General features: G+C 45.4%; 1 protein-coding gene across 1 annotated transcript in view; it reads left to right on the top strand.

Annotated features, from left to right (window-relative positions):
- POLN (DNA polymerase nu) overlaps positions 1–16,555 on the top strand; it is a gene marked incomplete at its 3' end in the record, with an annotated part of 116,627 nt that overhangs the window by 63,880 nt on the left and 36,192 nt on the right. The window contains exons 13-15 of the mRNA XM_006030901.3: positions 1,345–1,401; positions 2,093–2,146; positions 2,395–2,460. Of these exons, the coding sequence (XP_006030963.1) occupies positions 1,345–1,401; positions 2,093–2,146; positions 2,395–2,460 (177 nt within the window). The remainder of the gene's footprint in view (positions 1–1,344; positions 1,402–2,092; positions 2,147–2,394; positions 2,461–16,555) is intronic.

Raw genomic sequence — 16,555 nt, 5'->3', positions numbered from 1 at the left:
TTTCCAGGAAGGTGTAATAATGTGCACTTGTGAGGTTATAAGCCCCCTGAAGGTGTCTGTTAATTCCAAATAAATGTGGGCTTAAACCCTGAAATAAGAAATTTCATCTTTAATCCAAAATTCTTTTAGCATTAGCTATTGTACTCTGTGTCTTTGTTGTTACCCAATGCCCAATTCCTCTTGCTGAATTCTTATCTTCTACTTCAAGGTAGAGTTCCACAGTCTAATTAAATATTGTGCAAAAAGTTGTTTTCTTTTATCAATTTTGGTAACAGTTTATCAAAATTTATGTTTTCAGTTTCATTGACAGTCTCCTTTACCTTGCATTATGAGAGAGAGAGAGAGAGAGAGAAGAAATTCTTCTGATACCATTCATACCATTATACCATTTTTGTTATGTTTCATCTTATTCATATCTTTTCAAAGATAATCAGTCACAGCACTTTCCATCTTTCTTTAGAAGAGAGGTTTTTTCCCCCCTTGCATGTAATCTTTTCTCATTGCCCTTTTCTAAATCCCTTTTGATTTTGGAACATTTATTTTGACTGGTAGTGAAAATATTTTTAGACCTCATAAAAATGTAGGTGTGTAAGGCAGAACTGAGGTACCAGAGTCCAAAATTGTAATCGAACCCCCCTCCCCTTCCAACCTTGCTGCTGTCTGACTTAACTTTGGAGGCACCTACATTCACTAGGCTCCTCTCTTTGACTTGAAAATGTTCCCAAAGTGCCTAGAGTTGCATCTCTGAGCATGCCCAGAACTGTCCCAGTCTAAGCAACCTGGCATCTCTCTCGCATCTAAATCTCAACTAAGATCCAGGGTCTAGATGCTTCTTCCCCTAGATCCCTCTTGGGGCCTGGTATGATAGGTATTCTCAGAACATGCTTAAAACACGCCGACATTATCAGACTCCTTACAAAAAGTAGCTGGGACCAGTTTCTTTTAGTCAGGATCGAGGAGAAGTCCCAAAATAATTCTGGTTACAGCAGTCATGCAGGAAGTGAACCTCCACAGCACGAGGGGTTTAAACCTATGTTGTCGTCTTCGGATAATGCTCTAACTGCTAGGGTACAGACTAGAATGGAATGGGGGTACTTTCTGCCTCTCCTCTTGAAGCTATGCCTTGTGAAAAAGGAATTCAAGATTCCTAGGGTCAGAAAGCAAGCAAGAAGGGGAGGAGGTGGAGGTCTGAGTTGGATTGCCCACTCCTGGGCTTGTCTCTGTATTTTATTCAAAGGTGGTCAAATGTAACATTTTTCTATAGGTTAAATTGAGATGGTATAAAAAGGGTAAAATTTAAGGGGATAATTATCATACTAATAACTCAAAGTCTTTATTCTCCAGTTAAATAAACTGCAAGATCTTCACCCGTTGCCTAAAATAATTTTAGAATACCGTCAGGTGAGCTTATTTTCATGAATAATCTATTGTAATTGAAAGCAAGAGTTAACAAGAAAACTAGCTTCTTCACATGGCTTATATGAGGAACTGCTGGCTAGTATATGCATTAAATGATTCCTTTAAATATTTCTTTCAAAGCACTATGTAAATACATAGTTGAAATTTAAAATCAGAATGTTCTAGATATGCAATGAACACAACACCTTTTTTATTTTAACTTAATGTTGTACAAACGGTGAAACAAAATCACAATGAAATTGGTCAGGATGATATAGTACCCTGTCAATGAGAAAATCTCAGAATCTAGAATTGGAGTCTGAAGTTCAGAGCAATTTAAAACAGCTTCTAGATCAGTTGCTAGGTATTATTTTTATAAGAGTCTCCTTACAGTCCAACATGGTATCAGTTTAGCCTATCAGTTTTCACTTCTGTGTCATTTTAGTGCCAAGCTCTAAAACTTTCATATTTTATTATGTACTTAGCTAAATATTTCAGTTCTGATCCAAGACAGTGAACTGGGCCATGACTGAATATGACCATTACCTATTGAATATGGCCATTATCCTATTTGTTTTGAAGTGTCTACATTTTAATAGAAAATTCTTACTGATTTGAAAAATCAGAAATGCCATTTGAAAACCCCTTATAATTTACATAATTTAAAATGTTGCTATACTTATCCATATTACAGGTGCATAAAATAAAATCAACCTATGTGGATGGACTACTTTCATGCATGAAAAAGGTAAGAACATTACTCTGTAACTTTGGAAAGTATTGCTCTCTGAGGCACTGAAATGATTCTTAATTTTTTTAAATCATAATTTTTTTTATATATAGTAATATTTAAAAAAAATTCCATTATTCTACTTCATGCAAATCTCAGTAACATACTATTTAGACTTCAGAGTAAAATTTCATTTTCATATACTAAATTTTGCACTTGGGCATCTTATTAGTTTTATCTGATTTTTGTTTCTAACTTGGTTAAAGGGATTTCTTTCATCTACATGGAATCAAACAGGAACTGTGACTGGAAGACTTTCAGCAAAGCATCCGGTGTGTGAGTTTTAGAAGACTTTTTTTCTTTCAAAGAAAAAGTGATAAATGCATTTCATTGTTAGCTGTCTCCAACAGAGGGACAAATGCATATATTTGTTTCATGCGGTTTAACTCCTCTGAACATGCCCATCCCAGTTTTCTTTTTAGTATCAGAGGTACCATCAGTAGACTCGCATGGAAATATTGTAAGTAGGGCTATCAAACGATTAAAAAATTTGATTGCAATTAAAAATATTGCAATTTAAATATTGGTTGCAATTAATTGTGACTTTAATCACACAGCTAAAAATTCAAAATTATGCACAGAAAAACCCAGTTATGCCAAATTATGCAGGTTCTTTGTGTGGTTGGGGGGGTGTGTGGGTGTGGTAGGGAGAATTTGTGAAGCTGTGGGGGTGTGTGGGGGGTTTGGAGCCTGAGGAAGGGGGTTCCTGCATACTCTGGCAGGATATGGGGTACTGTGGGTCAGGAGTGAGGGGCAGCAGCATGGCTGGGGGGACTGTGGCTTGGGAGTTGGGGGCAGACAGATGTGCTGACAGATGCATGTGCAGACAGACAGACACCACCCAGAAGGTAAGTCTGCTGGGGGGAAGGGGCATGGGGGCAGATCAAGACCCCCATGGTGAGGGAGGGAGTGGGGCAGGGGCTGGGGCAAATGGGGCCCCAGGGTTGGGGTGGGTCATGGGACGGAGTCGTGAGCAGCTTGCCCAAGGGCACGGGATGGTGGGGGCTCCCGCCGCTGTGCACACCCCAGGGGGAGGCATGGGGGACATGTGCCCCCTGGATTTGTGTATGGGGTGGAGGTGGGTTGCTGCTGCAGGCTTGAGGCTCTGCACCCTGCTGCCTGTCCATGGTTCAGTCCCATGACCCACCCTGGCCCCAGGGCCCCATTTGCCCCAGCCCCTGCCTTTGACCCCAGTCCCTCCTTCACCATGGGGGCCTCAATCTTCCCTCCCCCGTGCCCCTTCCCCTTCACAGATTTGCCTGCTGGGTGCTGCTCCACACACCACCAAGCTGTGTTCCTGACCACAAGAAGGCTGCAGCTGTGTCCGTCTGTGTGTGCCCCTGCCCCCACCGCCGCTGCTGCCCAGAGCCTGTGCCTGGGCTGCCCTGAGGTCTGCTGTGCTGCCACCGCTGCTCCACAGAGTGGCCTAGAGGCAGTGGTGATGGCAGCAGAGCTGAACCTAGGTGTGGGCTCCAAAACCACATGCGTGGTTAACGCATTAATTGTTGTTCAAGTTAATTTTTTTTAATGCGTTAATCGCGATTAACTCATGCAATTAATTGACAGCCCTAATTGTAAGTAGATGGGAAGCAGAAACACAATTTTATTGATAGGTAGATTTTACATTCCAGAGACTCTCTGTTTTAAGTAATATTGGCAATTACCCTTAGATCAGAGTGTAATAGTCATTATTAATATTAACATTTGCTAAAAAGTTATCTCTCTACTGTCAGTCTGGGCTACGTAACTTCCGTTTCTTTGGGGATACTTCTCCACAGGTGTTTAAAAAAAAAAAAGACGCATGTACACAGTATACACAAGTCTAGATTCTTCTGTTTGTTGGGCCTGTGCCTGTGCCTTGAATGTGCCTCTAACTGAAGCATAAAAGTTTGGGTGCCCCTCAATTCATTTTCTCCCCTTGGAGCTATTAGCAGACCAGGGAATTTGAGGGCCTGGTTTGGGGGTGGTGCCTGCCACAAAAGCTGGGACCCCGCTGGACATGGCCCTGTGTGGACACAACCCTGTTCACCCTGTGGCTGGTTAGCCCACTGCCACTGCTGTTTGTGCTACCTCCACTGTGGCGGTCTGGTTGGCCCTTGGCCACTTGCCTAACTGCCTCCACCACTGGTCTCGCCAAAGCTACTGCACTGCTGGTCCCATCACAGCCACTGGTACCCTGTGCATCTGGCCCATGAGAAGCCCCGCAGTGCCGACCCAGCCTAAGTTGCAGGGTAAATTTGACACACCTAGTGTAAATAATTGTAAATACTTAGGGGGATTTATACACATACCTTTTCTTCCCATGATGTGCTGGAGATCCGGTGGGTCAGAGCAGACTCAATTAATTAAGTCTGCTCTGCATAGGAGCTGCAACACATGCAGTTGTATAAGAGGCAAAATTTGCGTCAGCATGCAGAAAATGGTGGTGTGTGCTTTTGAACTAAAACTTATTTTTAGCTGAACACATTTCCAGACTTTAAAGTCTGCCCTCCATCTGAGGCTGTAGTGTCTCTAAATCCAGAGATGCATAACTCAAACTCTGAGGGCCACTTACAAGGTTCACCTTCTGGGAAGAGCTGGGGCCGAGCCAGGTGCATGGCGGTGGCACTGGGAGGAGGGAGCTACGGTGAAATATGGGGTGGATGTAGCCCCCGCCCCAAGCCCCAACCCCAGTGAGAAGAGCTCGGTGCAGTCCTGACTCCAGCCTGCAGCTGCAACCTGCCCCAACCTGCGCAGATTCAGGGGCACATGCCCTCCTGGGGTGCAAGCAGCGTCAGGAGCCGCTCCTCCCTGATGAGCCACTGGTCTGTCACATGCCCCAACCTGCCCTGGCACCTGCCCCTGTCCCCTCCCTCACCATGGGGGTGGGGCGGGGGGGTTGATCTGCCCCACCATGCTCCATTCCTCCCCCCTCCCCTTCCACCGCAATGGACTTACCAGCATCACACAGCTCTCCACGCTGTATCAGAAATCGGATCGATATTGGCCGATATGCCTCCTTAAAAATAAGATATTGGTATCAGCCCCATATATCTCTTTCGGTGCACCCCTACCTGGCACTAATGTCAAAGAGAGCAGACTGTTGCAACCAAGATTTTTTCTAGGACTTTGAGTAGTTTTATAAATGCCTCTCATCATGGTCATCGGTGAGTCATTCACTGACATGAATGAAATTTGCTTTAAGTCAATATAAAGCAACAGGACAAGATGAGAAACCCCTGAATTTGATTTATTTGGATGGTAAAATTACTCATCATCAGTCCTCCAAATGAAAGAGCCCATTAACAAGAGGTTTTGGTAAGATGTGGCTACTTGAATTCCATAAATGAATTTGCAGACAAGCTTCCTTAAAGGAATAGTGAAGAGTTTAAGTTGTTCATTGCTGAAAGTCAGATTGTGCTGTGTGCATTCATATAATATGCCATTGACACTGTGGACATACCTGCCTGATGCATGGTGACTTCAGTTGCTATGGAGACATTTTCCTACCTCCACCTCTCAGCGATTCAGAAAGAAGTTTCAAATAACAATTGAGTAGCTCTTATTTGGGATACGTACATTTTTTTCAGTGCTGAAACATATTTCCTTTTCTTCGACTGGGTTTAAAGGGCTTTTTGCTTTGATCCAGGAATACTGACCCGTAGCAATCTTGTTCTGAAGTATAAGTCCTTCGGAGAATCCAGGGTCTCATAGAATCATAGAAAATGGTTATGAAAGGGTCATTTAGTTCATTCCCTTTCTCCAAGGCAGGATTAAATTTACCTGGACTATTCCTGGCAGAAGTTTTCTTATCTATTCTTTAAAACCTTCAGTAATGGAGATTCCATACCTTTTCCAGGTAATCTATTCAAGTACTTAACTATCTTTGCAGTTACAAAGCTTTTTCTATATCCTCATGCTTCCTTGCTGTAATTTAAGCCTGTTGCTTTTTGTCCTGTCCCTGGTGCATATAAAGAACAGCAAGCAGAATCCTTCAGAATTTCTACTTTGAATATAGGCAGCCCGAGCTGCCTTGAAAGTGTCAGAAATTTCCCTGCAGGAAGTCATTCGGATCTATTATCATATCTGTTTGCCATCATTGACAAATCATAACATATGATATGTTATCATATAGCAGCATGCCTGTTTTGAATTTCCCAGTTATATCTGTGCTAATTGGGGATCATGTGTTTCATTTCTCTGAGGTCTAGAATATCATTAGTAGAAACTGCTGGGTTCTGGGAATAGCAGAAATGGATCATTCTATCCAATTCCTCTTCCACCAGCACCTAAGCTCATCTTTTCTTATGCATGTGTGTTATATTAGTTTATTGTTAATCCCTGGATACATGGCATTGCTTCTTTTTGTATGACATTTCAGCCTATTTCTAGTATTCTGAAATTATTGAGTCTTTTCTGTTTAATATCCTAATTCTCCTGCATGTTGACAGTCTCTTCCAACTTTGTCATCAACAAGTTAAACTACCATTGTCTTATTTTTTTTGTGCCAGGTTCTTTTAATGAGGATATTAAGGATAGTGGTAAGATCTGCACTTGAAGAATTTCATTGATGACTTCTGTCCAGCCTGATACTTCCCTTATTCCTTTAGCCAGTTCCTTTACTGCATTACAAGACTTCTAACCCCCAGTTTCTTTACCTTAAACTAATAGTTTTTCACGTTGCAACATATCAAAGACTTTACTGAAATTCCAATAGTGATGCATTACATTTCCTTTGTCTAAAAAATCTGTTATTGTTTCATAAATGGTAACGGGCTGGAAGGGACCTTGCAAGATCACTGGGTCCAGCCCCCTGCATTAGGCAGGAAAGGCAACTGGGGTCAGGTGACCTCAGTTAGGTGACTGTCCAGCCTCCTCTTGAAGATGTCCAGGGTAGATGATTGTACCACCTCTGGAGGGAGTTTATTCTGCAGTGTGGACACCCTAACTGTGAAGAAGTTATTGCTAACGTTACGCCTGAAAATGATCTTCCAGGAGTTTGTGGCCATTACTCCTGGTTTTTCCCAAAGGTGCCCTGGTGAATAGTTGTTTGCCAAGCCCTTCATGTATTCCTCTGATATAGCAGTAAGCTGCTACCAAGTCCTGTCTCAGCTGTCTCTTTTTCAGGCTGAAGTCCATCAGCTACCAAGTCACTCAGCCTTTCCTTGTATGGCTTGCCTTGCAAGTCTCTGATCATATGGGTGACTCTTCTCTGGACTCTCTCAAGCTTTTCTACACCCATGTTGAAGTGTGGCAGTCAGACCTGGACGTGGTACTCCAGCTGCAGTCTCAACAAAACTGAGTGAAGCGGAAGAATCACTTCCTTGGTTTTGCTTGATATGCACTGGTTGATGCGTGCCAGAGTATTGTTTGCCCTGCTGGCAACAGCATCGCACTGACAGCTCATGTTTTATTATGATCTATTGTTACCCCTAGGTCCCTTTCAGTCGTGGTGCTAGTCAGTTTGGCGCCACTGAGCCTGTAAATATGTTGGGTATTGTTCATTCCCAGATGGAGCACTTTACATTTCTCAATGTTGAACTTCATCTGGTTCTGATCCACACAACTTGCCAGCCTGTCGAGGTCCACCTGTATCTGCAGCCTATTTTCAAGTGTGACCATGCTCCCCCATAACTTGGTGTCATCTGTGAACTTGGCCAATGATCTCTTCACCCCCACTTCCAAATCATTGATAAAGATGTTGAAAAGCACTGAACCAAGCCCAGACTCAAGGGACACCACTGGCTACTTCTCACCAGGATGACACAGATCCATTCATTAAAAATCTCTGGGTCCTACCCTGCAGCCAACTTCCTACCGCCTGTCAAGCAGTTAAGCCTGCAATCCTCCAATTTTCCCGTGAGAACATCATGGGATACCAGATCAAAGGCCTTTTGGAAGTCTAGGTATAAAATGTCAACTTCCTTTCTCTTATCCAGGTGGCGAGTTACCTGGTCATAGAAGGAGATGCGATTGGTAAAACGAGACCTGCCTGCAACCAAAGCCACACTGGCTGTCATTTAGAACCCTACCTTCTGCAAGCCGCACATCAAGTCGCACATAGACTCCTTGATGAATTTTTCCAAGATTTTCCCTGGGATAGAAGTTAGACTAATTGGCAGATTAGCTGTTGCGGGGATGCTCTCCCACCTGGGGATCAGGGCAGTGGGTCCCTGCCCAAGCTGATCTGCCCCAGCCCCTACCAGAGCTGCTCCAGGTGGGAGCCTGGGGCAGATTAGCTGGTGCGGGGATGCTCCCCTGCCCAGTGATCAGGGCGGCGGGTCCCTGCCTGAGCTGATCTGACCCACCCCCTACTGGAGTCAGGTAGGTGGGGGCCTGGAGTAGATCAGCTGGTGTGGGGCTGCTCCCCCACTGGGGATTGGGGCGGCAGGTCCCTGCCCAAACTGATCTTATAGTTTCATAGTAGCTAGGGTCAGGAAGGACCTGAACAGATCATCTAGCCTGACCCCCTGCCCCAGGCAGGAATGAATGCTGGGTTCACAAGACCCCAGACAGGTGATCATCCAACCTCCCCTTGAATTTGCCCAAGGTAGGGGCAAGGACCACCTCCTTGGGAAGCTGGTTCCAGATTTTGGCCACCCTAACTGTAAAATATTGCCTTCTGATCTCTAACCTAAACCTATTCTCCATCAGCTTATGACCATTGTTCCTTGTCACCCCAGGTGGTGCTGGGGAGAAAAGAGCTGCTTATTTGCTGTTGATCCCCCTTAGCAGTTGATTAAAGATTATTTTACTTACACGGTGCAGGCAGGAAAACTTGCTTGAGTTGCAGTTACAGACAGGAAAGAAGAAATGCGGACAAGAGTTCCTTCCACACGAACCTCTAGCCCAATCCGGTTGAAGGCTCTAAACACGCGTGCCCGTCGTGTCAACTGAAGAAAACAACTCGGAGAAAAGAGCTCTGGATACACTCACACGAAGTTTGCTAGGCTCTGTGGAACTTACGTGCAGGGAAGGGGTACGTCGAGGGATCATTCGGCAACGGGGAGAGGCCAGAGGTTGATCAGACCCCTATAGCCTTCTCAAGGTATACACTGGGTCCGATAGGCTCCGCAGCGCTTAGAGATCTTCACGAGACGCGAAGTTCTCCTCCTCCTGATAGTCGTGGAGTCCTCCCTTGCGGGGTTCTCCTCGCAGTTCTCCGACTAGGGCGGAAACCGCTCAAGCCTCTTATACAGCTAGCAAGCCAATCGCTAGCCGCCACGTAGGAATAATTTGGAACTGGCCAATAGTGGGACACAAATTTGCATGCGGGTGGCGGGAACTCCTTTGCACCATGCATTTCTCTTTTGCAACTAAGAAATGCACCCTGCAAAGAAAGCTCCAAGTGGCGGGAAATAATTCAGCAGTGCCGAAGCGCACACAAACAAAAATCACACCCTTGGGTTGTGACACGACCTATTTGCTGTTGATCTCCCCTGATGAATTTGCAGGCAGCCACCAGGTCCCCCCTCAGCCTCCTCTTGCTGAGGCTGAACAGGTTCAGGTCCTTCAGTCCCTCCTCATAGGGCCTGTCCTGCTGCCCTCTCACCAAGTGGGTGGCCCTCCTCTGAACCCTCTTCAGGCTGGCCACATCCCTTTTGAAGTGCGGCACCCAGAACTGGATGTAGTACTCCAACTGCGGCCTGACCAAAGTGGCATAGAGGGGGAGTATCACCTCTCTGGACTGGCTTGAGATGCACCTTTGGATGCATGACAAGGTATGGCTGGCCTTGCTGGCTGCAGTCTGGCATTGGTGGCTGCCCCCAACAGAGCCTCTCCAGGTAGCGACCCGGGGCAGATCAGCTAGTGCGGGGATGCTCCCCTGCCCCAGGATTGGGGTGGTGAGTCCCCGCCCGAGTTGATCTTCCCCAGCCCTGCTGGCCCCAGGCGGCAGCACCCGGCTCCTGTCAGCCAGCAGGCAGATCAGGGCCAGCTGGCACCCCCAGGAGGGCTGCTTGGGCTGTGCCGGAGTCCTCCCAGGGGTGCGTCCCCCTGATTTGGCAGGCAGATGTTATGTTGTGGCATAAGATACACACCTGCTTTTTTTGAAAGGCAGAATGAAGAAATAAAGATTCATAGATTCATAGATGTTAGGGTCGGAAGGGACCTCAATAGATCATCGAGTCCGACCCCCTGCATAGGCAGGAAAGAGTGCTGGGTCTAGATGACCCCAGCTAGATGCATATCCAACCTCCTCTTGAAGACCCCCAGGGTAGGGGAGAGCACCACCTCCCTTGGGAGCCCGTTCCAGACCTTGGCCACTCTAACTGTGAAGAAGTTCTTCCTAATGTCCAGTTTAAATCTGCTCTCTACTAGCTTGTGGCCATTATTTCTTGTAACCACCGGGGGCGCCTTGATGAATAAAACCTCACTGATTCCCTTCTGTGCCCCCGTGATGAACTTACAGGCAGCCACAAGGTCGCCTCTCAACCTTCTCTTGCAGAGGCAAAAAAGGTCCAGGTTCTCTAGTCTCTCCTCGTAGGGCTTGTCTGCAGGCCCTTAACCATACGAGTGGCCCTTCTCTGGACCCTCTCCAGGTTATCCGCATCCCTCTTGAAGTGCGGTGCCCAGAATTGCACGCAGATCTTTCTTTATAGTGAATAACCAAGTAGCAGCAGCTAGGGAGCTGAGCCTGCTTATTGTTTTGCTCCCTGTGGATCACATATGGATTTACTTCCAGGTTTGCCTGACAAAAGCTTAAGTGCCATAAAATGCTGTTATAGTTTTTTTCCTGGCATATAAAGCACACCCTATTTTCTAGCAGCTAGTTTTTGGTGAAAAATTGTTTGTGAAAAAATGCAGTAGGTTTTGTTTTTTGTTTTTTGGGGGGGGTTTAACAATTCATACCCAGATTATGTTTAATTTCTACCTCGTCCTACTGCACAGTGGTACCACTTTTGTTTTTGTCTTTTTATTTATGTAGAACATTTTGCTATTTGTTTAAATATCCTTTGTATGGTCTATCTATGATTGACTTCTAAGGCATAGTTTTTTCTCTAATTATATCTAATATCTTCTTTTTTGTCTCATTTGTGTATGCTGAATGCCAGTTGTCAGTTGACTCGATAAAAAATCAGACTAAAAATGGCTGTCGGTAAAGTCTGTAAAAAAACAAAAAAACCCCCCGTTAGCCTTCAGTAAAAACACTAAGCAATCACAGCTTGAAGCTCTGAGAGCATAGCAGTGCTACTTGGTGACTGAGCAGGAGTCCAGTGTCCTGCAGGGAGAGTTCTTTCAACCATGTACCGCTGTTGCTGAGTTTCAGGCTTCCTGTAATATTGCTGGGTCACTGGTAAGCTTCATTGGGGGTCCATGCTGGGATGGGAAGAATGTGCCCCCCCCGGCTTACACCCATGCTACCCTGCAGCAATATCAGTGCAGAAAAATGCAGGAAGATTTTGTTGGCCTCTGGATCTATGCCTTAGTGCTGGTTGTGAGGGTGTCCTGCAGATATGAGGAACATGCAGAGCCAAAGTGTTTTTTAGATTACTATGTTGGTGGAGCAAAAACAACTCAGTGCAAGGACTCAGGGAGGATGGGCAGCTTCTCTCTCAGTACTCTGCAGAATAATTCCTATAGCAGCTCAAGCTATGTAGTCACTAAGGCCAAATTTCACCTTCCCCTTTCCCTCTACCCCCACAACGTTTCTATGTTTTGTATTTAATAGTACATTGATTGGAATGGATAGAAGGCAGTGGGATATTTCTGCTTCATATGTCTTTCCTTCTTGACTGGCCAGTCAGCTAGCTTCAACAGGAGTAGAAAGTGCACATGACAATGCCTAGCCTATGGCCTAAGAATTAAGGGCCCTTTTGGGGGCAGTGGGAAATGTAGGCTCCAATTATCACATTAATTTAAGATGCATTAGGTACTTTTACTCTTCATATATTAATGTAGTTCGCTTTGAATGTTAATCTAACTTCTTTTGTGACCAGCTATATGTATATTCTGAATGACTACGTTCTATTTCATGCTTTGACTATTGGCTACAGAGATGAGCACCATGTGGGCATGTCTACACATGCAATTAATGTGATTGAATAAACTTTGGTGCAATTTGAGTCAGTGTAAACTAATCCAGATGTCACCATCTACATGTATGTTTAAACATAGTAATTTACTCTGCCATTGGATAGTACTTTTGTCTGACGGGACTATCCAATAGCACAGTAAATTAGTCTACACTGGCATAATGGTTGCGCACCTGTAGACGGTGACACTTTACCACACAGCAAATTAGTCTACTGCTCAAAGTGCATGTGTAGTTGCACCCTGTTAGTACATAGAATTTTTCATGGGATATTTGTACAAAATTTAAGGAATACATTTTACCTCTAAAGAAACTGACATGGCTTTTAGTAATGTATGGTACCATATTAACTGAAATATAGGACGACCCTGTATATAAGACAACCCGCCCAATAATTAGATTCAATATATGGAAAATGTATAAATATGTTATAATTTTTCAAGTATAGAATCTAATTATTGGAGGTTTGCCTTGAATTTGGTGCCTTCCCACTGCTACAGGAGGGAAAATAAATCTGGGGGTGGGGTCATATTGTCCCCTTGCTCTCTGTTCCGCCCAACTTCTTCCCCTTGTAACCCCTCCTCCCTCTGCCCCTTACTGTCAGACCCTGCTCTCCCTGAGCACATGGAAGTAGGGGCCAAATTTGAAAATACTGACTGGCATAAACACACCTATAGTAAGTAGCTTGTAGGCAAATTACTGTGGGGTACCCATAGATTTAATCCAAAATTGATGCTTTTTACCCTTTTTTGAGACTGCTATAAGTTTTTAGCACAGGTACTCCGTAAATGTACTTTTGAGCAGCTAGTACAGGCTATGCATGGTATTAACCTAAAGCCAAAAGGCTTTATGACTTGGCATATAGTTCATTTGGCTAGTCCCCAGCAGAGTGGACAGCGTTTCAAGCCATGGTGACTGCATTGCTCAGTATATGTGTGTATGCCAGACTCTTCTTAACAAAGGATCTATGGCAAGGGTGGGCAGTAATTTCTGCTGAAGAGACACTTAATGAGTTTTGGGGACCTGTCAAAGGCCACATCCCTCTTTGTCCTTGTCTCCCCCCTGCTTTCCTCTCTCCAGAACCTGGCTGAAGCTGTAGTTTGCCAGGAGACCTGATGCTCAGCTGTGGACCCAGGCAGGAAGAAGAGGAGAGACAGACGCTGCCGCCTGCCTGGCCTGGCAGCAGCTCCTGCCTGGGTCCATGGCTGATGCTGTAATGGTGAGTGCTGTTAAGAAGGACACCTTAGTAAAAGCAAATATTGTTTATTATTTGAAGAGACTCTAGGAATGTAGAGTTGTTTGCAAAGCAACAGCTACAGCTCATGTCTGTGTCTCCCAGCAATCCCAGCCAGTTCTGAGTAACAAAGCAAACCGCTCTAGATGTTCTCTTAAAGTGACAGTGTACTATGCCCACAGCTCCCTTTTTTTAAACATCTAGCTTTCTAACTATAGCACAACTTTTTAAAACAAAATTATGTTATAACACTAACCTTAACAGCGTTCAATAAGTTTTTGTGGTGCTTGACGTAGTCTATTTGATTTGCGTGATGTTGTTTCACTTTCCTCAGTGACTGAAGTGAGTGTCTCTTCTTGTAGTGCCTCTGTCATCTCCTCTGAACAACTTTCCTGAGCCTGCCTGAGTGTTGTCTCCAGCTGTTCACTCTTCCTATCCTCCTCCCCTTGTTCAAAAATGTGTTGCAAATGTCTCCTGTTACATCGAAAAGACTGTCCATCCTGAGTCAATAGGTCACCGGATCGGGGAGTAACCTTACAAATAACCTGCACTTTCTGGTCCCAGCTGTCACCATTATAAATATGAACTGCATCATTGGGCTTCAGTGCCTGCAATGCTCGTGACCCTTTGTCATAGTACAATTTTTGTTTAGTTTTGCCCTGGTGCTTATACCTGTGCAAATCAATGTCAGGCCTGTGAGTTGTTACTGTCAGTCTGGGTAAACTAGTTCTCAACTTTCTGTTAAATAAAATCTCAGCAGGGGACAGGCCATGTGCTAGAGGAGCTGATCTGTAATTTAGAATTGCTAAATATGGATCACCATCTGAATCATTGGCTTTCTTCAATAATCGCTTTATTATCTTAACACCATTTTCCACAATCCCATTAGACTATGGGTATCTTGGGCTCGATGTAACATGGTAAAATCCACAGTCCCAGGCAAATTTTATAAATTTTCCCTGAAAACTAGGGTCAGACCTAACTCTATGTGGAATCCCATGTCTGGAATAGATGCATTTAAGATGCAGTATAATCTGCTGTGCAGTCATATCGGCCAATAAATCAACTTCAGGATAGTGAGAGAAATCTAAAACCAGCAGATAATCTCTGCCAGCTAGTGTAAACAAATCTGTTCTCACTTTGCACCATGCCTCTTGACTATCATTGTCGTCCACATTGGTTCCTTCTTATTTTTAGGCTGGTATTTCTGGCATATGTCACAGTTATGTACAGCATTTTCAATCCGGCTATTCATGAGTGGCTAATTTAACATTTCCCTGGCCTGCCTTTTGCATTTTTCAACACCAAGATGAAGCTCGTATATTCATTTAATCATATTTGCTTGTAGTGCTTTAGATACTACCATCCTGTGATCCTTGAACAAAACTCCACCAATCACTGACAGCTCTGCTCTATACTGAAAATATGGACTTGGTATATAATGGCCAGGCCATCCGTTGGTGATGACTTTGATAACCTTCTGCAGCAAGCCATCCTCTGTAGTAGCCACTACAAAGTGTTGCCACATCTCATCTGCTACTGGGTAATATGTTTTTATCCCAGTTACGTGCACACTGTCAGATTCCATTCCAGCATTATCAACAGTGTTGTCAACTGGCCTAGACAATGCATCTGCAATCACTAGGTCTTTGCCTGGTTTATTTTCTAATCTCAAATCATATAATTGTAACTGAAAAAAGTCTCTGTAGTCTGGGAGATATATCAGCTAGCCCCTTTCTTGCAGTGGGGACCAGAGGTCTGTGGTCAGTTTCTGCCACAACTGGTCTTCCATATATAAAAACATGAATTTTTTTGCACCCGTGCACCAGAGCCAAAACTGTCTTTTCTATCTGTGTATATAGGCATTCTGTTTCTGTGAGGGCTCTGGATGCATGTGCCACTGGGCTCCAGTGATCACCATAGTTTTGCAGTAGGGTTGTCCCAATACCCTCTTTTGAGGCATCTGTGGACAATTTGGTTTCTCTTTAACTATCAAAACACCTGAGGACTGGAACTGTTTCAATATGTCAACTCTGCAAATTCTTTGTCCATGTTGGCATCCCATGTCCACTAAGTATTCTTTTTTAGTAGTGCTCTCAGTTTGCTGGTGTGCTCTGTAAGGTTTTCTATATACCTGCCTACATGGGTGACCATACCCAAGAACCATTGCATCCCTTCCTTACCTTGTGAGGGTAGTATGTTTAATATTGCCCTAATTCGCCCAGGATCTGTTTGAACCCCATTTTCTGATATTTGCTCTCCCAAGTAGGTGATTTCTTTAACTCTAAATTTGAATTTCTGCTTATGAAGTTTCAGCTCTGCCACCCTAACCCAGTTAAAAGCTTTCTGTAGTCTCAAATCATGTTCCTCTTTAGGGTTTTCCCCATGGTTCCTGCCACTGTATGCATCCCAGTGGAGGCACAGGGGGCATATGCCCTCCTGATCTGCCGCTGCAAGGTGGGGTTTGTGCCCCGAGCCCTGTGCACAAATTGGGGGGACAAGTGCTGTAGCACAGATCGGGGGCTTCAGGTGGTTGTAGCAGCGGTAGGGAGGAGTCCACGCAGCGGTGAGGGAGAAGTGGAGCGGGGGCTGGCACTGCACAGCTAGGGCGGGCACAGGATGGAGCCACCCTAGCTGTGGAGTGATTTGTCCGGGGAGTCCTGGGCTTCGTGCCCCCAGATCTGCACATGCGGTGGGGCAGGCTGGACCCAGTGCAGCTTTTGAGCCATGCGGCGGCAGTGCTGGGAGTAAGCGGTGGGGGCTACAGTGAATTTTCGGGTGCCTGCAGCCCTCTTCATAGCCCCACTTCAGCGCCGCTGCTTCTGCCGCCTGGCCCAAGAGCCGAGCTGTGAGCAGCCCTGGCCCCGCCCTGTGTGTGGATGTGGGGCATGCGCCCCCATGCCCTCCTGGGCTACTGGCTCCACCTCCCCATGCCCCCTGGGCGAGCCACTCGGCTCCATCCTGCGCCCACCCCAGCTGTGCACTGCTGGCCTCTGCTACACTCCCCCCTCACCTCCATGTGGGGGGTGGGCAGATCGAGGCCCCAGCAGTGAGGGAGGGAGCAGGGCACAGGCAGGGGCAGGGTGGGGATGGGGGAAAAGTGGAGGCCTGGGGGGGCATG

This window comes from Alligator sinensis, unplaced genomic scaffold, assembly GCF_000455745.1.
Source record: "Alligator sinensis unplaced genomic scaffold, ASM45574v1 scaffold1051_1, whole genome shotgun sequence".
Lineage (NCBI taxonomy): Eukaryota > Metazoa > Chordata > Crocodylia > Alligatoridae > Alligator > Alligator sinensis.
This window is presented reverse-complemented; position numbering and strand designations above follow the sequence as displayed.